The 24,922-nt window shown below is 39.9% G+C and overlaps 1 protein-coding gene across 2 annotated transcripts in view; it reads right to left on the minus strand.

The window, feature by feature from the left end:
• AVL9 (AVL9 cell migration associated) overlaps positions 1-20,905 on the minus strand; it is a 69,928-nt gene extending 49,023 nt beyond the window's left edge. For both annotated transcript variants that reach the window (XM_077775312.1, XM_077775310.1), the window contains exon 1: positions 20,613-20,905. In XM_077775312.1, the coding sequence (XP_077631438.1) occupies positions 20,613-20,705 (93 nt within the window). In that variant the 5' untranslated portion in view covers positions 20,706-20,905. The remainder of the gene's footprint in view (positions 1-20,612) is intronic.
• Between the last annotated feature and the right edge of the window lie 4,017 nt (positions 20,906-24,922).

Below are 24,922 nucleotides of genomic sequence, written 5' to 3' on the forward strand. Positions count from 1 at the left end.
CTATTGCTGAGCATTTTGTTTCTAACATCCTTACAAACTATTCAGTACTATTCAAGTATAGTATAATAAAATATATATTTTGTCCTTGTTCTCGGTCCTGGTCTAGAGCTCCTAAAGCCCTGGAATTTTCTGAGTAAATGGAGCACTTTTTGTTATTTACAAGACAATTTCAACTGTACCTGGGTTATTTAACAAGGAGACCTGGTGGTGGTGGGGCTACTAAATAGCATTTGGATGGGGCCTGGTCACCAAAAAAGTGGACCTCTGGGGGGTAGAGGGACTGGAGATTGAGTGCAATCATCAATAACTAATGACTTAATCAATCATGCCCATGTAATGAAAGTTCCATAAAATCCCCTAAATGATAGGGTTTAGGGTAATTCCAGGTTAGTGAGGACAATGAGGTGCCAGGAGGGTAGCGTGTCCACTGAGGGCATGGAAGCTCCTTCACTGTACCTGGTCCTATGCATCTATTTCATTTTCCAGAGTTGTATCTTTTATAATAAACCTACAAAAGTAAGCAGTGTCTTCCTTAGTTCTAGATGTTCTAGCAAATTACAGAATCTGAGACAAGTATGAGAACTCCCAACTTTGTGGCTGAATCGGACAGAAGTGCAGGTAGCCTGGGGACCCAGTACTGGCATCTAAAATGAAGGTGTCTTACTTCTCCAAAGAAGACATCCAGATGGCCAACTGATACATGAAAAAATGCTCAACATCACTCATCATCAGGGAAATACAAATCAAAACCACTATGAGAGGGGCGCCTGGGTGGCTTAGTCAGTTAAGCGTCCAACTTTCGCTTGGGTCGTGATCTCGCAGTTTGTGGGTTCGAGCCCCGCGTCGGGCTCTGTGCTGACTGCCAGCTCAGAGCCTGGAGCCTGTTTCAGAGTCTGTGTCTCCCTCTCTCTCTGACCCTCCCCTGCTCACGCTGTCTCTCTCTCTCTCCTAGAAATAAATAAAAATCATTAAAAAAAAACCACTATGAGATACCACCTCACACCCACCAGAATGGCTAAAATTAACAACTCAGGCAACAACAGATGTTGGCAAGGATGTGGAGAAAGAAGAACCCTTTTGCACTGCTGGTGGGAATGCAAACTGGTGCAGCCACTCTGGAAAACAGTATGGAGGTCCCTCAAAAAATTAAAAATAGAACTACCTTATGACCCAGCAATTGCACTACTAGGTATTTATCTAAGGGATACAGCTATGCTGTTTCGAAGGGACACATGCACCCCAATGTTTATAGCAGCACTATCAAAAAAAAAAGCCAAGTATGGAAAGTGACCCAAATGTCCATCGATGGATGAATGGATAAAGAAGATGTGGTGTGTGTATATATACGTACATACATATGTACATATAATATATACATATGAACATACGTACAGGACACTCAATATGTATATATGTATACATAAATACACATGTATGTACACACACACACAATGAAGTATTATTCGCCAATCAAAAAGAATGAAATGTTGCTATTTGCAACTATGTGGATGGAACTAGAGAGTATTATGCTAAATGAAATTAGAGAAAGGCAAGTATCGTATGACTTCACTCATACGAGAACTTTAAGACACAAAACATGAACATACAGAAGGGAAGCAAAAATAATATAAAAACAGAGAGGGGGACAAAAACATAAGAGACTCTTAAATATGGAGAACAAACAGAGAGTTACTGGAGGGGCTGTGGGAGGGGGGTGGGCTAAATGGTAAGGGTCATTAAAGAATCTACTCCTGAAATCATTGTTGCACTATATGCTAACTTGGATGTAAATTTTAAAATTAAATTAAAATTTAAAAAAAAATAAAAATAATGTGAAGGCATCTTGTGGGACTAAGCCCTTAAACGTGCGGAGTTTGACACTAACTGGGTAGTTAGTGCAGAACAGAATGGACTCACAGGGTACTCAATTGGTGTCTGGGGAAAAACAAAACAAACAAAACTCTGTTATTTCCCAATCAATGGAATTTTAAAACCTTAAGCCGTATATTCTTCTTATTGTGAATACTGACTACATACTCTCCTTAGGATATGTCCAAAACAATCCAGACAGACACAATTCCATGGCATAGAGGCTTAACAGGAATCATAGAAGTCACCAGAGTTTCTCAAATACCACTCAACTGAATCAAAAGGCAGTTTGGACAATAATGCCAACTAAACTAAGCGGTACTAGAGAAAGTAAAGGTAGGGACAGTTGGCTGCCCCTCTGCACAACTCGAGTGGAACCACCAACACTGCAGTTTACATGATGGACTCTTCCTGCAGCCACACTGTGCAAAGTCTGTACAACTGTACATGGCAGCCCTAAGTATATGTGAAAAATTGTGGGCAAAAACCAAAGTCAACCTCCAAAGATTAAAAAGAAAAGAAACACTTAGAATGGTTATCATCCAGTAGGGTTACTATTAAATAATGAAAGTTCGTAGGGGCACCTGGGTGGCTCACGGTTAAGAGACCCATTTAGGTTCAGGTCATGATCTTATGGTTCATGGGTTCAAGCCCTGCGTTGGGCTCTGTGCTGACAGCTCAGCCTGCTTTGGATTCTCTCTCTCTCTCTCTCTCTCTGTCCCTCCCCAGGTTGCACTTTGTCTCTCTCTCAAAAATAAATAAATGCTAAAAAAATTTTTTTTAACGAAAAAAGAAAGAAAAAAAATAATGAAAGTTCACAGCCCAAACTCTAACTTAAATTTAGGGATCAAAAAAAGTGTCTGATAGGACATCAGCACAAAAAATGTATGACAGATACAACAAATATCTCCCTCCCCAAAGGGTAATGTTATTAAATCCTGCAAATTTCAAACATCTTTTTGTTAACTCATATTCATAAGACTGAATCTGTTTTGATCCCAATAAGCACTAGTAATTTACATACTTATTTTTTATTTTTTTATTTTTTATTTTAGAGAGAGAGAGAACATGTGAGTAGGGGAGAGGGGCAGAAGGGGAGAGAGAGAGAGAATCCCAAGCAGGCTCCACACTCAGCACAGAGTCTGATGTGGGGCTCAATTCATGACCCTGGGATTGAGACCTGAGCCAAAATCAAGTGTCAGGTGCTCAACCAAATGAGCCACTCAGGTACTCCATACATACTTACATGATTACAATAGACATGGAGGGAAAAACAATGGCTGATTTCTAAAATGTGAAAGCAGAATAAAGATGCTCTAATTATAAGGAATTAAAACGCAACTTTTCTAAAAGCTAAATGAACTATGTAAGAAATGGTAACATATGTTTGTTAGCCAGTGAATGGTAAAAATGGTAATGGTAAAAAATGGTAAAAAAAATGGTAAAAATTACCACTCATTTTCAGAGATTAGAAATCAAATTGCAGAGTCCTCTAGGGGCGCCCCCTAGAGGTGCCTGGGTCAGTCCCCAGAGCATATGACTCTTCATTTCCATGTCATTGGTTCAAGACCCACACTGGGCCTGGAGCCTACTTTAAAAAAAGAAAAAAAAAAAAAAGTCAGATTGCATTTACTTGGTCCTCAGAAACAAAAGGTTGAAAACACACAAAATAATAACACAGTATCCTGGTGTAAACTCTGAGTACTATACTTCAAAAGTACCCTTTGTTCACTTTCTAACAATGAAACATGCATTCCACTGTCAGAGAACAATACAATAAAAGTCACTATGCCAAACAGCACAGAAATTAAACACATAACACAGTGGTCACAGACACGGATGGCATAGGAGGTATGCCTCCTGGAGAAGCTGAGTCAGCTGCTCTGACTCTCTGCTCCCTTTCTAGGCCCCTCAGGGATTCCCCTGACTCTTCACTCAGAGCATGGGTGCTTGTTTTCTTAACAGTTAAAGCATTTTAGGGACCAAAGTCAAGGCTCTGTCATGATGTTTTTCTCTCTAAAGACAACCCTGGATAAAGACAGGTCTTCTCAAAGTTATGTCTGCTCTGCCTAATCTCTAGAATAGTCAACACTACAAGAGTACTGGCACTCTACCTCTTTAGTCTCTTATAAAGTTGGCAACAAATGACTATATTTGTCAGCTGTTTATTTCTGTAACAGACTGTTTAATACTCCTCTATCGCAGCACCATATATTATTTTATAGTTTAATGAAAAAATAAAGTGTGTACTGTAAAGGTGTCATGGTACTATTGAGACTTAGCAATTAAAACCAAGATTTATAGTTTTTAAAATTAAATGCAAATAAAGAAAACAAAAATTAAATGAAATAAGTATCTTAGTTTAAAACACGTGCTTTTATATATTTAATTGAATAAAGGCCGCCAGTTCTCTTTTTTCTAGAATTAAATATTTTACTATTCCACATTCCTTTTATTTAAGATGACGTGCTTGTGCCTTTCGGCCGGAACCACCACCTTCCAGTAATTCATCAAAATGACCAACACAGAGTGAAAAGAGGAGAGGCACCCACTATATTTTCCAGACCTTTTGGAAAACATGGAGTTTGTCCTTTGGCCACATACATGCGAATATACGAGAAAGGTGATATTGTAGGCATCAAGGGAATGGGCAGTGCTCAAAACGGAATGCCCAGATATAGTCCCATGGCAAAACTGGAAGAGTCTACAGTGTTACTCAGGATGCTGTTGGCATTGTCGTAAACAAACAAGGGCAAGATTCTTGCGAAGATAATTGAAGTATTGAGCATATTAAACACTCCAAGAGCCAAAAAAGTGTGCAAAGGTAAATGATCAGAAAAAGGAGAAGGCCAAAGAGAAAGGTAGGTACTTTCTGAAGTGTCAGGCTGCTCCACTCAGGCACACTTTGTAAGAACTAATGGAAAGGAACCTGGAACTGCTGGACACCATTCCCTATGAATTCATGGCATGGTAAGTGTAAAACAAAGACCTCAAGACTGTAAGCAAAACAAAAAACAGATGAGAAACTCAGATTATGAACAACAAAACAGATGATGTATCTTTTAATTAATTTATTTATTTATTTTAATTTTTTAATGTTTTATTTATTTCTAGGAGAGAGAGAGAGACAGCGTGAGCAGGGGAGGGTCAGAGAGAGAGGGAGACACAGACTCCGAAACAGGCTCCAGGCTCTGAGCTGGCAGTCAGCACAGAGCCCGACGCGGGGCTCGAACCCACGAACCGCGAGATCATGACCTAAGCGAAAGTCGGACGCTCAACCGACTGAGCCACCCAGGCGCCCCTCTTTTAATTTAAATACATGATTTTTTAGGGGCGCCTGGCCAAGTCAGAAAAGTATGCAAGTCTTGATCTCAGGGTGGTGAGTTTGAAACCCCTGCTGGGTTTAGAGATTAACTTAAATAAAGGAACTTTAAAAAAAATCAAATCAGCTCAGGCCACAATCTCATGGTTCATGAGTTGGAAACCTGTGTCAGGCTTGCGCTGACAGCACAGAACCTGCTTGGGATTCTCGCTTTCCCTCGCCTCTGCCCTTCCTCCACGCTCTCACAATCTCTCAAAATTAAAAAAAAATTTTTTTTAACTTCATTATCCTGTTTTTCTACTTTAAGTTTTTTGTTTTTAATCTTATTTTTGAGAGAAAGACACAGAGTGCAAGCAAGAGAGGGACAGAGAGAGAAGGAGGCACAGAATCTGAAGCAGGCTCCAGGCTCTAAGCTGTCAGCACAGAGCCCAACACAAGGCTCGAACTCACAAGCTGTGAGATCATGACCTGAGCTGAAGTCAGACGCTTAAGCAACTCAGCCACCCAGGCATCTCACGGTTTACTATTTCAAAACCACTGTAATTTTACATAAACATACATGTTCATTAACATGAAACTATATACACAACCAATTAAAGGTCTGTAAGATTTTATAGAGCCATGCATTTTTAAACAGTTTCTTCCAGGAAGGAAAAATCCTTACTGCTACATATGAATAGCAAAATTGATAAAATCCACTAGTAAGTATTCATCTCTAATCATCTCAAAGGTATCTGAGAATAAATAGCCCTATAAGAATTTGGCATTCATTAGGACAGTATTTGCAGATCTACAGCTCACAAATCAGAAATGCCATCAGCTGTGGAGTCAATGCAGTTTGATCTGTGTTTCAGATAAGAAAGTGTCATTTATTTCCAGTAACATCAGATTAGTTTTGTAGCCCTACTTTATGTAAAGCTAGGTAAAGATAATTTCAAATGTGTTTACTAATTATGAATTCTTACTTTAAAATGTATAGAACTTTCTAGAATCTTTTACATTAAAAAAACCTAGAACTCCTATATTATTCTAGGTCTCAAGTAAAATGAACACTTTGGTCATACTGCACAAATATGGCTAAGTACATGGGGGAAAACCCAACTTTCATAAACTTAAACATAATTTTTACAAAACCACTTAAATTTCTAAGTAAACTGTTTTTTGTTATATTTGTAATAACCCAAAACTAGGAACAAGTCTTATGTCTCTTAACAGAAGAATGGGTCAATGATGGCATACAATTGTAATACAGAAACTATGATATAATCAACATGGATAAATATCAGATGTAACAGAGTGAAACAAGTCAGACACAAGAGACACAAATACATGGTGATGTAGGTCAGAATAGTGGTAACCTGATAATGGGGGAGGCAAGATGACAGAGAAGTAGGGAGCTCCATACATTTCGCTCACCCCCATCTCTCAAACAGAGAAGGCCTGAAGCCATAGAACACTGAACTGCAGGAGTTTGGGAGGAAAAGAGACAGAGTCCACTTAGAAGACAACCTCTTATGTTCACAAATGCAAACTGGGGAAGATAAAAACGGCTGGGACCCAGAGAGATGGAGGGAGGGGAGGGAACCCCCTTCACGGGGAGCTGCAGAGAGTCGCGCAGAAGAGAAAGCGGCTGAAACTGCTCATAGAACTGTTCCTGGAGAAGAGAAAAACCTCGGCTCGGGAAGTATAGTGATCCTATTTCTAGCTGTGGTGCTGACTTTGGGCTGGGTGCCCCGTCCCAGGCGGCCCCAGGAGTCCGCTGCTCTCCAGGCTGGATTCCCCCGCTGGGAAGCAGTGGACCTGAAACTGCGCTGCTGCTCTCTCCGCTCATCCCAGAATGGGAAACAGTCCCGCCTGCGGGATTTTTATTTCGGGCAGTATCAATAAAGCGCTCAGACTAAGACCTGGAAATGATGTGGGGCTTGGGACAGAGAACATGGCTTATTTTGGCTACGCCCACGGCACAGGGAGATGAGACCCAAATGAGTGATTTTCAAAGCTTGGTTCAAGAAGGGACTGGGGCACTGCCACTTTTCTCCCCACAACCACCAAGGTGGGCCCTCAGGGAGCCGCCTGTGGGACCACAGTGGAAGCTAAGACCTGCCTACACCAAACCATGCCACACTCATTACCACTAGAGAGCTGTGGGGTTTTGTTTGTTTGTTTTTTTACACCAGAGCCCGGGGAAAGACCAACACGGATGCACTGCTGTAATTAATTCTAGATCAATTCTTTCTATTCAGATATATTTTCCCTTCTCTCATTCACATCTCTCGCCTTTGCTACACTGGGCACTCTGGTTATCGGTTTGCTTAAGCAGTCACATTTAATCCATTCTCCAGATGTATATTCTACACCTCCACTACTGCCTTTCTCTCTCTGGAGTAATCAGACTATATAGTTTCTCTGAATAATGTTATTCTTTGTGTTTCTCCTTACCTCCTACCATATTTGCCTCTTTCTCTCTCTAAATTAAGCCTCTTAGTCTCTCTGCCTGGTCACGGTCCAATTTCGCTCTCTCCCTGCCTTTTCATTTCTCTCTTTGTATATGCTCTTCCATCAGGACTGCATACACCCCGCTCTTTTATTTGTAGCTGGGAATTCTGGTTTTATGCTTTTAAACTGTCCTTTGTCTTTTGGGTTTTTTCTTTTTTTCTTTTTCCCTTTTGGGTGCTTGTTTGTTGGATTTGTTTGTGCATTTGTGTGCCTTTGTTCCCTGTGTGTTTGTCTGCTTTCTTTTCCAGGGCTACCTCAAGAAACAAGCCCAAGTACACTTGGTGCAGAGTCCCAAATACCACTACGAGTAGGGAAATAAAATAACCAAAGTCTCAACAAGAGAGACCAAGAGACATCATTCAAAGAACACTTCCTGAATGCACAGGCCTTGGACACTCAATGAGCTTTCTTTAATATAGCAGTACTCACATGTGCTGAGCTTATAACAAGCTTTTAAAACTAAGAGACAGAAACCTAGCCAACATGAAGAAATGGAAGAACTCTCCTCTAAAGAAATTCCAGGAAGAAATGACAGCTAAAGAACTGCTCAAAACAGATATAAGCAACATAACTGAACAAGAATTTAGAACAATAGTCACAAAATTAATCGCTGGGCTTGAATAAGGCATGGAAGGCATCAGAGAAGCTATTGCTACAAAGACTATGGAGATTAAAAATAGTTGTGATGATATAAAAAATTGCTGTGAGGTGCATAATAAAATGGAGGCATCCAATGCACGGATTGAAGAGGCATAGAGAATAGGTGAATTAGAAGACACAATTATAGAAAGAGAGGAAGCCAAGAAAAAGAGAGATAAATTGATCCCGGGCAGGAAAGGAGAGTTCGAGAGCTGAGTGATACAATTAAACTGAACAATATCTGTATCATAGGAATTCCAGAAGAGAAGAGAGAGGGAAAGGAGCTGAAGGAGTACTTGAACAAATTACAGCTGAGACTTCCCCAATCTGGGGAAGGAAACAGACACTGAAATCCAAGAGGCACAGAGAACTCCCCTCAGAGGTAACTTGAATCGATCTTCTGCACAACATATAGTGAAACTGGCAAAATATAAGTACAAAGAGAATCCTGAAAGCAGCTAGGGATAATAGGGCCCTAACATACCTATCAGAGTAGTTACAGACCTATCTACTGAAACTTGGCAGGCCAGAAAGGAATGGCAGGAAATCTTCAATGTGATGAACAGAAAAAATATGCAGCCAAGAATCTTCTATCCAGCAAGCCTGTCATTCAGAATAGAAACAGAGATAAGTCTTACCAAATAAACAAAAACTGAAAGAATTCATCACCACTAAACCAGCCCTACACGAAATCTTAAGGGGGACTCTATGAGGGAAATGATGCAAGGAACACAAGGTAGCAGAGACACCACCACAAGCATGAATCCTAAAAAGAACACAAGGACTCTAAACCCATATTTTTCAATAATAACACTGAATGTAAATGGACTAAATGCTCCAATCAAATGACATAGGGTAGTAGAATGGATAAAAAAACAAAATCCATCTATTTGCTGTCTACAAGAGACTCATTTTAGACCTGAGAACACCTTCAGATTGAAAGTAAGGGGATGGTCAGATTTAAAGTAAGGGGATGGAGAAATATCTATCATGCTAGTGGATGTCAAAAGAAAGCTGGGGTAGCCATACTTATATCAGACAAATTGGACTTTAAAGTAAAGGCAGTAACAAGGGATGAAGAAGGGCATTATGTAATATTTACAGGGTCTATCCATCAGGAAGAGCTAATAATATGTCTATGCACCAAATACGGGAGCACCCAAATACATAAAACAATCCAAACAGAAATAATCTTATGAATAAGAATGTGCTAATAGCAGGGGACTTTAATACTCCACTTACAGCAATGGCTAGATCAACTAGACAGAAAATCACTAAAGAAACAATGGACTTGAATGACACATTGGACCAGATGGATCTGTCCGATAGATTTAGAACTCTACATCCTGAGGCCACGGAATTCACTTTCTTCTCAAGTGTGCATGGCACATTCTCCAAGATAGAAGCCCTCAATATATATAAAATAATTGAGATCATACCATGCACACTTTCAGATCACAATGCTATGAAACTTGAAATCAGTCACAGGAAAAAGTCTGGAAAACCTCCAAAAACATGGAGGTTAAAGAACACCCTACTAAAGAATGAATGGGCCAATCAGGCAATTAGAGAAGAAATTTAAAAATATATGGAAACAAACGAAAATGAAAATGCAACAATACAAACTCTATGGGATGCAGCAAAGGCAGTCCTAAGACGAAAGTACATTGCACTCCAGGCCTATTTCAAGAAATTAGAAAAAGTGCAAGTACAAAAGCTAACAGTGCACCTAAAGGAACTAGAAGGAGAGCAACAAGAGCACCCCAAAGCCAGCAGAAGAAGAGAATAAAAATCGGGGCAGAAATAAACAAAATAGAATCCAAAAAAAAAAACAAAACAAAAAAAACCCCCAAAAAACAGATCAATGAAACCCAAGAGTTGGTTTTTTGAAAAAATAAACAAAAATTCATAAACCTCTAGCCAGGCTTCTCAAAAAGAAAGGAGAGAGCACCCAAATAGACAAAATCATGAATGAAAATGGACTTATTACAACCAACCCCTCAGAAATACAAGCAGTTATCAAGGAATACTATGAAGAATTATATGCCAACAAATGGACTACTTAGAAGAAACACACACACACACTACCAAAATTCACACGGGAAGAGATAGATCATCTGAAAAGATCCATAACTAGTGAAGAAATTGAATCAGTTATCAAAAATCTCCCAACAGGGGCACCTGGGTGGCTCAGTCGGTTAAGTGTCCGACTTCAGCTCAGGTCATGATCTCACGGTTCGCGGGTTCGAGCCCTGTGTCGGGCTCTGTGCTGACAGCTAGCTCAGAGCCTGGAGCCTGCTTCAGATTCTGTATCTCCCTCTCTTTCTGACCCTCCCGTGCTCATGCTGTCTCTCTCTCTCCGTCAGAAATAAATAAAACATTAAAAAACTCAAAAAAAAAAAACAAACAGAAATACTGAAGGATAAAGAATTTTTTGATTTGTTACAAGGAGAAAGGTTAAAAAAAAAAAACCTTTAAGATTTATTTTATTTTTTTTTAAGTTTGAGAGTAAGAGAAAAGGGGGGAGAGAGACAGAAAGAGAATCCCAAGTAGGCTCTGTACCATTAGCACAAAGTCTGATATGGGCTCAAACTCACAAATCAGGAGATCATGAACTGAGCTGAAATTGGGCACTTAACCAACTGAGCCACCCAGGCGTCCAAGATTTTTTTATTTTTGAGTAATCTCTATACCCAACATGGGGCTCCAACTCACAACCTCAAGAGCTACATGCTTTACAGACTTGAGACAGCCAGATGTTCCTAAAAAAACCTTTTAAATTATTTAGACGTGGGTGTTATTACAAGGTATAAAATCCAAAGATCTTAAGTGTACAGAGTTCATAGGCTTTGATAATTTATATACAGCTGCAGGCAACCAGTCTCGTAAGACAGAATTATCATCTTAGAAAGTTCCTCTGTTCAGACTGCTACCAACAAACACTAGGTTCTGCCTGTTGAATTGAAGGGTAGGTTTCTGAATGTAGGTTCTAATGATGGGTATTTAGCAAATGTTTGTTGATTTCATCTTATAATCATGAAAGTGAAGGGGAATCTTAGCAAACGCCTATTTAAAAACCCTCATTTTACAGATGAAGAAATCAAAATCCATAAACATTAGGCAACTTTCCCCAAGTTACACATCTAATAACCATTAGGGTCAAGCTAAAACTCAGATATATTGATTACCAGATATCCTTTCCTATTATTCAAGCAGAGAGTGGTAAAAGAGAATCTCTCAGTGCTCCAAGTACAAAGAAATATTATGAATACTGTATACAAAGTTCCTCTACAATGGAAGAGATAGTACAAGGATTTGTATAAAACATGGTAGAATGACAGAGACTGGTCTTTTGGATGAAATGGTACAAACAGAACATTGTTTATCTCTAAGTTATTGAAAATATATACACAGATGATATCAAAACTTCAAAAACTATTCTTGAAGGAAAAAAAATTAGATATTTCCTAACATAAGATTGGAATCTATTTTAATGAACTCTACCGTAGCAATCTTTTATATTTAAATTTACTTTTAGCATTTTTATGTTTTGGTTTTATTTTTAATATTTTAATACTGAACTTTTTATATAGTAAAAAAGATTCCAATTTCTGGTAGTGCACTATCTCCATCGAATCTAACAAACTGCTAACATCACCAGTGAAAGCCATGGGGGCTGGAACAGATTTCATTAACAGCTCTGTCTGTCATTTCCTCACATATAAATAGTCAATACACACTGTGACAATGAGCATCATTTGGATGAAGAAAATTAAGTGCAGAGGCCATATCTGAAATCTAACCCAAACAGTTTATTGAGAGGTCAGACTTCTGACAATTATCTAGACCACTGCCAAGAACCAGATAAGCAAGAAAAGCATCTATTGGCCAGTCAGCTGTCATAAAGCCCCTGACAGCATTCCAAGAAGGCTTTAGGTTTTCTTTTAAAACCTCTAAGTCATTTTATTTCATACACATTTCTAATATATTTAGAAGATGTGGTCTCCCAGTCTAAGGAAGAAAAAAAAAAGTAAAGCAGGGAGAAGCCGAAAACTACAACACTGTTTGGGTCAACACCATGAAGTGTCTGCTAACTGCTCTGTTGTCTCCCTTTCCAACTGGCTATCAAAAAGCCCAACTGAGTCAGAAGGTATGTGAGAAATAATCTGTGTTAAAATAAATTGAGAATGCCACTGTACAAGTGACAGCTGCTATGAAGGAAGAATCATCCAGACTAACTTAAATTGTGTTCGGCATGTTCTGCTTCAAAATCCATTTTAACCAAACATCCATGGAAAAAAAAAAAGATGGTTTAAACGAAGTCTCCATACATAGGCAAAAAGGTGCAAAGATTTCACCACAAGGATGTTATTTGTATCATTATTCAAAATAGCAAAAACCTGGAGTACCAAAATTTCTAAAACGAATTAAATATTTCCACAAAATATTGTTTAGCTATTTTAAAATGTTATAATTCAATATATATTAATGTGGAAAGATTATTAATGGCATAGACAAAAAGGCAGGTCATAAAACTTTATTACAATATAATATGTTTTTGGAAAAAGGTGTTCATATTCGCAAAATAAAAAAGTAGGAGAACTGGAGAGTTATTCATCAAGGTCTTAAGAGATTTCTTTAGGATACAGGATATTAAGTGATAGTTTTCTTTTCCCCCCCTGTATTTTCTCAGTTTTCTACTAGTGAATACATAATATTCTGACCATTAAGAAATGTTATTTTTTAAAACTAGGGGGTGCCTGGGTGGCTTAGTTGGTTAGGCGTCCGACTTTCGCTTAGGTCATGATCTCGCGGTTCTTGGGTTTGAGCCCCGTGTCGGGCTCTGTGCTGACTGCCAGCTCAGAGCCTGGAGCCTGTTTCAGAGTCTGTGTCTCCCTCTCTCTCTGACCCTCCCCTGCTCACACTGTCTCTCTCTCCTAGAAATAAAGCAAACATTAAAAAATAAAACTAGGGGGTGCCTGAGTGACTCAGTCCATTGAGTGTCTGACTCTTCATTTCGGCTTAGGTCATGATCTCAGTTCATTAGGTCGGGCTCTGCGCTGACAGCCCAGAGCCTGCTTGGGATTCTCTCTCTTTAAAAAATAAACAAACAAACAAATAAATATAATAGGCCCAGTCTTTCTCAAAATTAAGCAAAAACTTCTCTCCATGTCTTTATCTTCCTCTTGTAGTGCCCATCCCCAGTAGACCAGAGCCCTTCTGCAGTTTTCCCTTATCTAGCAAAATCCATGATCGGCAAAGGATGTGAATTATATTCTACCATGAAGGAGAAGGTTACAAAACGTAAGCATTTTACTAGGGAATCAAAAACTTAAGCCAAAGAAATAGGCACTATTATGTACTTTCTAGCTACCTGGGAGGAATTATAGGAGGACAAAAGAAGCTTCTAGTTATTTCTAAACTTCCACTATACAGGTTGACCCATCTTGCTTGGCTGTGATGCCAGGGCCTAAAAGAAAACTATTTCACTGCTCTCTTAAGATTCCAGTCCTGCAAAGTCAGAGATTTTCATCATTTCAGTATATAAAAAGCATGGCTAACATTAGAAAAAAACCTGCACCAAATGAAAGTGCCAGTAGAGGGCTATAAAATACAATCTTGTTACAGAGCAGTTTCTCTGAGTAGTTAAAACAGAATCTTTAGACATTATTCTTCCCTAATCTCTAACTCCCCAAAACATTGTTCTTTCTGTTCCACAAGGCCTCTATTCTGACAAGAATCACAAACAATACTCCATAGTCACCACATGATCCAATCAATAGCAGGTGCCACAACTACATGCTTGTCAGGCAGCTATATGTCACCATAACCTGAATGGGTCAGGGCTTAACACTATCACCCTAACATAAAACCACCCCACCCATTTCCTCAGCCTAGCCCTGACTCTGCAATGTGACATTCTGCTACTAATGCAGATTTCCCCATGATCAGCCCACCCAGACCAAGAGGAAAATAGCCTTTTTCTCTTCGGTGCTTCATTTACTTTATTCACCCTGGAACTAGCATAAACATGAGTTCCAGTTCTTTCATGATTCTACTTTTTAAAGAAGTACAGCCTGGTAAAACCAGTTTATTCAAGAACTTAAAACTGCTAGCTATGTATACAAAACTATAAACTCTATAAGAACAGTAGTAAAAAAAAAAAATCAAGTAATTCCAGCTTTTTATGACGTCACTTTGGAAAATAATGATTCTCTATTTCAGTGTTTAAAAAATTTATCTACTTATGAAAGAACCGAAAAGTTTATTTGATATTCATTTGATTGTTTTACAATGTGTTTTACATTGTCATGCTAATCTGACAAATACAGATTACATATTTACTGCCACAAATAAGGAACAAAATTCTAGAGAACACATAATCTATAATAAGCAAACCAGGTGTCCATAAATTATGTCACAAAGAGTTTTGTCCTCTTACAATTTTCCCCAGGTATTGCATGGGCAGTTTTAAGAAGGGTCTTTTGCCAAATACCTGCACCTGGGTGGCTCAGTGAGTTAAGCGTCCAACTTTCGATTTCGGCTCAGATCATGATCTCACAGTTGGTGAATTCAGGCCCCGCGCTGACAGCGCTGCAAAGCCTGCTTGGGATTCTCTCTCTCTGGTCCTCTGGCAGGGGCACTCACACTCTCACTCTCAAAAGGAAAGAGTTGGAATGGATAAATATTTCAAGACTACTTTAAATGTCATGGTAGTAATTTCGCTTAAAGTGATCTAAATGTTAAGTATATCAATAAACTAGAATAATCATGACTAGAAACCTGTTAACTTACAGAATTCATTAGACAAAGTGAAAAAATGATCAAGTGATAAAATTAAATGTTCATTTTAAATTAAATGAAGGAATTTTTCATTTAAGATACATCTGAAGGCTGCAAATGTGGAAAAATGTAGGAAACAAGATGAATGACCATCTTCTATGTCTAACTTGGGATCTTCAATACAGCTGTATTAGAAGATGGCTTTAACCCTGTGGTTCATGTGAGACTACCTGATTTCTCTAACATAGCACTACAGAGCACCTTTGTAACAAAAGAGTCTACAAAGATTTAGCACATCCTCCCACGTAGTAAAGTTACCATGCTTATTAACCCAGCAAACTACTGAAAAGGCATTACTTCTAAACAAAGTTTTACTTTAGTTCACTTCAATCTAAAAGTTACAAACTACATGGGGCACCTGGGTGGATCAGTGGGGTGCATCCTCAGGTCAGAGGGTCCCGCGTTCAAGCTGGGAGTTGGACTCCTGCTGGAGGTGCAGAGTCTGTTTGGGATTGATATTCTCTCTAAATAAATAAATATACTTAAGAAGTAAATAAGTAAAATAAAAATTACAAACTACAACTGAACATGGGAATTTTCACTATGAATAATCTCAGTGTACGGAAAGAAGTGATCAAAAGACCAGCAGCGTTTTTGAATAACTGGAAGAGCAGTTTAACAAAATAACCTCACACAGCCTAAAATAATCTGAAGTCAGAATCACAATGAACTATGCACTTTTAATCCTTTACACCTGGAATACAGTGCCTGATTAATCCATCCTGAGGAAAATCTTACATAATTATGGCCCCTGAAACACCCGATATGCTGATTAAAGATACAGCAGTCTCGAAAACATTCTTAAGAATTAATGCATGTAACACACTAACTTTCCAAAACAAATGGATTTTGAAACTCTGCTTAAGAAAGCAGAGTTGTAGGACATCTAAAAAGACATTGAGCAGCACCTGGCTGGCTCAGTTACAAGAGCGCGTACGTGACCCTTGGTNAAAAAAAAAAAAAAAAAAAAAAAAAAAGAATTAAAAAACAAAAAAAAGAATTTGAAATGTAAAAAAAATAAAACGTAAATAAAAATTAAGAAACTAAAAAATAAAAAGACACTGATTTGCAGAAGTGAGAAGACCCTTAAGAACTAATATTAACAGGGGCTCCTAGGTGACTCAGTCAGTTGAGCATCCGACTTCAGCTCAGGTCACAATCTCATGGTTTGTGGGTTCGAGCCCCATGTCGGGCTCTGTGCTGACAGCTCAGGGCCTGGAGCTTGTTTCAGATTCTGTATCTCCCTCTCTCTCTGACCCTCCCCTGCTCATGCGGTCTCTCTTGTTCTCTCTCAGAAATAAATAAAACATTAAAAAAAAAAAAAGAATATAACCCACTGGAAATTTTAGTACACTGTTTTAATATTCCTCTCAAGAATCTGGCAAAAATCAACATTCTTCTTGAACTCTTATAAAAACGAAGACAAAAAAGAGAAAAAGTAGGGCAACCAAAAATAAAAAAAAATGTATAGTTGAACAAACTACTTTCTTATCTTTTCCAATACTATAACACATCCATTGGGCAAATTACATCTGACAAGTTTCATGGGTTTTGACATAATAACCTGTCAATTTCATCAACCAACTTAGTGGGAGAGACTTTTTCATTCATTTGCTGTTGTGTGAATGCATTCGCTATGTAGCATCCCCTACACCCAACCTAGCTAACACCACAGAGGGTTTCCAATGAAGCTTTTTGGGATTATCTACTCATCCAACTGTAACTCTCTAGAGTCCAGAAATCATAGTGTCATCTATCTAACAAACCTTCATCAGAGAAAAAACTAACAAAAGATTAATAGTAAGCCAAAATTTTTCTAAGAAATAGTAAAAGTTCTAAAATTAAATGTTTGACACTTGCAAAAGTTAAGAGAATATTCCATATAAATCTAAAAATCATTTTGCTCACTGCATTTTTACTTTGACTAAGTATAGCACTTTTTTTTTTTAAGTTTATTTATTTTGAGAGAGAGTGCATCCCTCTGCACTCACAGTGCAGAGCCCAACGTAGGGCTCGAACTCACCAACAGTGAGATCATGACCTGAGATGAAATCAAGAGTCAACACTTAATGACTGAGGCACCTCTAAAAAAAAAAGAAGCAAATTCTTGTTTGGATTTGCAAAACCAGGTTTTTAGGTTTTCATTTTCTGCTACGAGAGGGAAGTGTAATTTTTAAAAGCTTTCTTTCAGTCAACAGTAAGAAAATAATTCATTGGGAATGCAAACTGGTTCAGCCACTATGGAAAACAGTATGGAGCTTTCTCAAAAAATTAAAAATAGAACTCCGCACAATCCAGTAATCACATTACTGGGCATTAACCCCCAAAATACAAAAACACTAATTTGAAAGGATATATGCACACCTATGTTTACTGCAACATTATTTACAATAGCCAAATTATATAAGCAGCACTGATGATTAAAGAAAATATGGTACACACACACACAGGAATACTATTCAGCCATAAAAAAGAATGAAATCTTGCCATTTGCAAACACGGATGGAGCTAGAGAGTATAATGCTAGGCGAAATAAGTCAGATTGAGAAAGACAAATACTGTATGATTTCACTCACATGGAATTTAAGAATCAAAACAAGGGGGAAAAATAGACAAACCAAGAAATAGACTCTTAACTATAGAGAACTGATGCTGACTAGAGCAGAGGTGGGTGGAGGGGTAGGTAAAATAGGTGATGGGATTTCACTATATTGCACTATATTTCACTGTATTGAATAGAACACTGTATGTTAACTATATTGGAATTAAAATAAAAAACTTAAGAAAAAAAAATAACCTGTACTAGGATTTTCACCTTTCAATGCACTATGGCAGAATCCCTTGCTTTTTTTCCATTCTATCAGCAACCCAGATTAACAGACACTACTCAACAAGTGTATTTATTCAAAAATAACTGTCCTAGTCTGGGGCACCTGGATGGCTTAGTTGGTTAAGCATGGGACTTCAGCTCAGGTCATGAATCTCATGGTTTAAACCCCAAATTGGGTTCTGCACGGACACTGCAGAGCCTGACTGCTTAGGATTCTCACTCTCTCCTCCCTCTCTTCCCCTCCCCAGCTCACACTTTTTCCTCTCTTAAAAAATAATAATAATCGCCCTGGTGTCTGTGAAACAACACGTAGATTAAAAAACAAAAATTCAAGGCATGTACGTTTCCTTTCTACTAAGGGCTGACAACCTAAAAGTGCTCTTAAAAGAGTTACATAAGAGGTATGACTGGGGCTCCTGGGTGGCTCAGCTGGTTAAGCTTGGGTCATGATTCTACCATTCATGGGTTGGAGCCCCATGCTGGGCTCTGTTCCCACAGCTTGGAGCCCGCTTGCGATTCTCTTTCTCTTTCTCTCTCTCTCTGCCCCTCCCCTGCTTGCACTAGTGTATGCACACGCTCGTACATGCTCTCTCTCAAAAATAAACGTTTGAGGGGCGCCTGGGTGGCTTAGTTGGTTAAGCGTCCGACTTTCGCTTAGGTCATGATCTCGCGGTTTGTGGGTTTGAGCCCCGCGTTGGGCTCTGTGCTGACTGCCAGCTCAGAGCCTGGAGCCTGTTTCGGAGTCTGTGACTCCCTCTCTCTCTGACCTTCCCCTGCTCACGCTGTCTGTCTGTCTGTCTGTCTCTCTCTCTCCTAGAAATAAATAAAAAAATATATTTAAAAAAAAGGTCAAAGATGTGAAGTTCTGAGGCACCTGGGTGGCTCAACTGGTTAAGCATCTGACTTCGGCTCAGGTCATGATCTCAGCTTGAGTTCAAGCCCTGTGTCGGGCTCTATGCTGACAGTTCAGGGCCTGGAGCCTGCTTTGGATTCAGTGCCTCCCTCCCTCTCTCTGCCCCTTCCCTGCTGGCGCTGTCTCTCTCAAAAAATAATCATGGGGGGGAGGGTAAGATGTGAAATTTTAAAGTGTTAAAAATCTTTAAGGACAGAGGCGCCTGGGTGGCTCAGTTGGTGAAGCATCTTACTCATGACTTCAGCTCAGGCCAAGATCTCTCAGTCATGGGACTGAGCCCCACGACAGACTGCACTGATAGCGTAGCAACTGCTTGGGATACTCTTTCTATTTCTCTCAAAATAAACAAACATTTAGATGGGATGAGAAGGGTGAAACAGGTGAAAGGGATTAAGGTTATACCTATGGTGATTAGCACTGAGTGGAGATTGAATCATTACATTGTACATATAAAACTAATATAACGCTGTTAAACTGGAATTAAAATTTGAAAAAGCATTAAAAAATCTAATGAACACTTTGCGTACCATGGTACAATCTCAAATATCCATCCTTTTCCTTGTAAATACAGAGCCACATTAAAAAACATATTCTACTGTTGCTGCTTGGAATTTTTTTTAACACCACAGTAAATAAGGCCACTTACTCTTCGGTATCTTTCTATGCTATTTTTCTCTGAGAAACAAAGAATAGAATACCTTAAGTCAAGTAGTCGTTAGAACACATACAAACACTACCATCTTTTCACTCCACTTGTTATCTTCTAACAAATTTAAATTTTGCCACTAAGTCTTCTAAAATGTTACATTTTTCTGTCAAACACAAGAAAAGAAATGCTACATTACCTTGGAGCAGCCGTCAGGAGTTTTAATACTTAAAGCCCTTCAATTTCCTGTTCACTAGCACATTATGACATCATTGCCTTCCAGTATTTGGGCTCATTAAATAAATCTGCTTCTCTTTTGTTCCCTTGACTCCAAAACATATACTGCAAACGTTCCACTGTTCCCATTCACTATTCCAGTGAAGAATCTTAAAAATGATTTTATATTTGCACATTTCTTTGCTCGGTAAATACACGTTCTTCTTTTATTGCGATTGAACTAGAAGGGTCAATCTCACACCAAAAGACAAGATCTGGTCAAGATCAAATAGCAAAAGAAAGGCCCAATGGGAAGCGGGGGAGGAGTCAATACACCACCCAAACACGACGGATTCTACGGTTTCCACAGATAAACAAAGGAAGTGGATTTTCCCACGCCGCCGCCTGGGCTTTATTTGCCGAGGCATTTGCCCACTGAGCTCATTACCTTGAAGACGCAGTCCAAGTGCTGAATTTTTCTAGAGCCTCCCCATAATACGTGTACATCCAGAAAGTCAATGGAGGCAGAAATGAATGAGGAACTGAGCGGGGCTGACCTTCGAATCCTTCCTCCCACGCCACCAAAGAACCTAAACACCTACCACCCCAACACGTAGCTCCTCGGCTGCTCAAAACACAATTTTCAGGGGCAGGAGAAATAGTGTGGGGGATGGGCTTCAGGTGGGGCGAGTGTGGGGCGCAGGAAGGGTATCAAGACCAGACCGGCCGAGTGCACTTAAGGCAGCACACAGCCGGGCTGAGGGAAGTGGGCGCCAGCTGCGCGCGACCGCACGAACGGCGCGGGGGCGGGGGGAGCGGACTCGGGCCCGTTCCTCACCTGGCAGCCCTTCTTGTGATGAAAGCCAACCACCACGATGTGCAGGACGGGCCCCCGGGGGGCGCCATCGACTGCCCGTCCGGACTTCTCCATGGGCGGCCGCCGCGGGCCCGCAAGACGACGACTTCAACCGCCAAGGGCGGCGGGCCAGGCGACCCCGCGGTCCCCAGGAGGGCGGCGAGCGGCGGACTTCAGGTGTCAGCAGGGGCACCGCATGAGGGCCGCGCGGTGCGCCCGGAGGACGCCGAGGCTCCTGCAGTTGCGCGCCGCCCCCCCAGGGCCGGGGCCGCGCTTCCCTCATCCGCTTCCGCTGCTTCCGGGCTGTCACCTGACGCGGCCGCCGCCGGCGAGGCGAGGCGAGGCGGGGCGGGGCAGGACCCGGAGGGAACCTGACGGGGCGGGGCTTGGATAAGGGGCGGAGCTGTTGCGCCCCTAGAGGGGCGCGCGGCTTGCGGGAGGGCCTTGCGGGGTTACCCGTATTTTCCATCCCCTACTGCATGAGTTCGGTGTTAACCTGCTTCCTCCTCCTTTGCCCTTTCTTCTTACTTCTCAAAGTCTCTTCCCTATCCTTCCTCTTTCTTTCGCTATTCTCCGTTTTTACCATCTTTTTTTGGTTCTCTCCCCATTATCCAATTCCTTCATTTCCTTCCCCTTGATAACAGGAGGCATATTCGTGCGACTCTATACCTGTGTTTTACCTTTAAATTACTTGCCCACCCCAGGGTTTTTCTTTTGTTTCCTTCTAGATTTTTTTCCCCCTCTTTATTATGTATGGGAACTTGGGAGTCTTTTAAGGCCTGAAGCAAGAGATTCTCGACAATAAAGGAAGTTTATAGGGAGAACTGTAAATGATTATTCCAGTACTGATACTTAAAACTACATATATTATTTTCATTCTCTTTTTCTGGGTTTAGTACTCTGGTCAGTACAAAATATAGATCATCTATTGTCACCAGGATTCCTAATTTCCTTACTGATTTGTACTATTTCTATTTTATTTTTAAAAACTAAAGGATAGGTAGGTGCCTGCTTCAAATAGAATTCGAGATTTCTGCAATGATTGGCTGTGAAGTTTATCATTTTTAGTTCCCTATCCCTTAGTTTAGACAACCTTGGCAGTTGATATTTTACACTCCAGGCGTTGTAACTTAAGAACTTGCATTCTAGGGGCGCCTGGGTGGCTCAGTCGGTCAAACGTCTGGCTTCGGCTCAGGTCATGATTTCACGGTTTGTGGGTTCGAGCCCCGCGTCGGGCTCTGCTGACAACCAGCTCAGAGACTGGGGCCTGTTTCAGATTCTGTGTCTCCCTCTCTCTCTGCTCACACTGTCTCTCTCTCTCTCCCTGAGAAATAAATAAAAAACACAAAAAATGTTTTTAAATAAAATAATAATAAAAAAGAACTTGCATTCTAATTGAAGTAGAGCTGAGAAAAACAGTAGGCTTCCTGTAATTAAGTTCTGTTTGCATGATTCAGTATAAGTGTTTTAAAGCTAATAAACATACGTATAAAGTTTTCAAGGTGTTGTTACCATTTCTTAACTATATTACAAAATTCTTGCTGTTGGTTCAGAACTGTATGTGAAACTATATTGTTCTTTGCAGAATATCTTACTGTTTTCTTCCATCTTCCTCAATATTTTCCATAATCGGCATAGCAAAATTAAATGTAATTGAACAATCTTTTTTTATTTTTAACATTTATTTTTGAGAGAGAGGAACAGATTATGAGTGGGGGAGGGGCAGGGGGCAGGGAGCAGGAGAGGGAAAGAGACAAAGAATCTAAAGCAGGCTCCAGGCTCTGAGCTGTAGCCAACTGCAAGATCATGACCTGAGCTAAAGTCAGACACTTAACCAACTGAGCCACCCAGGAACTCATAATTGAACAAACTTTTTAAAAAGATTTAAGGGCAGGAGATCTTAAAACTTTACAGCGAACACCAATTGTTTAATGCATTGTTCAAGAGACCCAGTAACAGCTTTATAAATATCACTCTGCATCCTAGACCTTCCAACTAAAACTACATCATTTATTCTTAACTATTTTGTTGCTTAAATGTTTAAGAAGTATGTTACTGGGAAATTAACAGAGAGAGAGTAAGCAAGGGAATTTGCAGAATTTTTTTCCAACTCTAAATATACAGACTGTTCCATCTAGAACAACTTTTAAGGGTGCCTAGGTGACTCGGTTGAGCATCGACTTTCGCTCAGGTCATGATTTCACAGTTCAAGAGTTTGAGCCCCCTGTCAGGCTTTGTGCTGACAGCTCAGAGCCTGGAGCCTGTTTCAGATTCTGTATCTCTCTGCCCCTCCCCTGCTCAAACTCAGTATCTCTGTCTCTCTCTCAAAAATAAAATTTAAAAATTTTGAATAATAACTTTTAGATTGTGTGTGTGTGTGTCTGTTTTAGAGAGAGAATGAGAGCAGTAGCTCACACAAATGGAGGAGAGGCAAAGGGAGATGGAGTGAGAGAATCTTAAGCAGGTTCTACTCCCAACACAGAGCCGGATGTGGGGTTAGATCTCACAACCATGAGATCATGACTTGAGCTGAAATCAAGAGTCAGAGGCTTAACCAATTGAGCCACCCAGGAGCCCCTTATATTGGTTTTGAATGAGTTGTATTAATATAGAATGAATTCACTAACAAGATATTGTCTTTAAGGACAAATATCTATTGAGAAAAGAATAGAAATTTCTCTTATTTTAATATTTTGAAAGTTTATTATTGAGACTGTAAATAATTTGAGATAACAATACTTTCTGAACATTATTATTTTTTAAAATGTTTTATTTATTTCTGAGAGAGACAGCATGAGCAGGGGAGGGTCAGAGAGAGAGGGAGACACAGAATCCAAAGCAGGCTCCAGGCTCTGAGCTGTCAACACAGAGTCTGACGTGGGGCTCGAACCCACAAACCATGAGATCTTGACCTGACGCTTAACCAGCTGAGCCACCCAGGTGCCCCTCTGAACATTATTTTTAAATAAATCTAAATTACGTTTGTATTTTCATGATGACATTTATCTAGAGGGGGAAAATTCGAGATGTTTTTCTGAACACATAATAAATTGAAGAGCCTCTTTTGGTTACATATATTTTATGATGAATTGTAGATTCTATTTTATGCTAGTGCTGTAAGTAAGGGCTAAGGGGAGAAAAACCCTGGAGACACAGAGCTATGACATGTTTTTAAGTTCATCAAAAATGAATTCTCCATCTGGAATTGGACTGTTGCTTCTTTTTGCAACTTGCCTGAGAACATGATAATATAAAACCACTGGAATGCAATCCCCATTACCTCTACTGTGTAAATGAATCATATCTCCTTTTTCAGAGTATAAAGAGACTTTCTTTATTCTTTATCAATAGTATTGAAAATTGCTAATAGAGGGGCGCCTGGGTGGCTCAGTTGGTTAAGTGTCCGACTTCGGCTCAGGTCATGATCTCATAGTCCGTGGGTTTGAGCCCTGCGTCGGGCTCTGTGCTGACCACTCAGTTTCAGATTCTGTGTCTCCCTCTCTCTGCCCCTCCCCCACTCACTCTGTCTCTCAAAATAAAATAAAGACATAAAATTTTTTTTAAAAGAAAATTGCTAATAGAAAACAAAGTATTGACTTTCTCAAAGCATATTTTTCCTGAATTTTAAACTTTATCAAGAAGTGACAGTGCCTTGAATTTGGTCCCTACTCTCATTATGGTATCGTGTAAGCAAAATAAGAAAAGAAAACCAGGGAAAGAAAAGGGCTTCATAAACAAATTTGGCATTACTTTGTCTTTAGAATCTTATGAAGGTTAAGAAGACATTGATGGGGATGAGTAAATGGAACCAATCTAGAGAACATTCATTAGACCCTACAGCACACCTGGAACTACGGTAGGCACAGTGCATCAAAAGAAATTTAAAAAGAAATTTAAGGGCCACCTGGGTGGCTCAGTCTGTGAAGCGTTGAACTCTTGATTTCGGCGCAGGTCACGATCTCAGTTTGTGGGATCGAGCCCCAAGTGGGGCTCTGTGCTGATAACACAGAGCCTGCTTGGGATTCTCTATCCCTCTTCCTCTGCCGCCCCCCCCCCCCTNTATATGTGAAGCCAGCCAGCAATGCTAGCTTTTGTAGCACTCACTTTAAGTCACCCATCATGTTAACAAGTATTAGGAAATAAAGATAAGCAATAGTAGCTCACATTTAATGAATAAGCACTGTATCCTCAGCTAGTCACTTTTTATGGATCGTTTCATTTAATCTTCACAAAAATTCTAACATAGATACCATCAGCCTCATCTTTTTTCCACTGGGTAAATTGACACTTAT

The sequence above is a fragment of the Crocuta crocuta genome, unplaced genomic scaffold (assembly GCF_008692635.1).
Source record: "Crocuta crocuta isolate KB4526 unplaced genomic scaffold, BGI_CrCroc_1.0 scaffold197, whole genome shotgun sequence".
NCBI classification, from domain to species: Eukaryota; Metazoa; Chordata; class Mammalia; order Carnivora; family Hyaenidae; genus Crocuta; species Crocuta crocuta.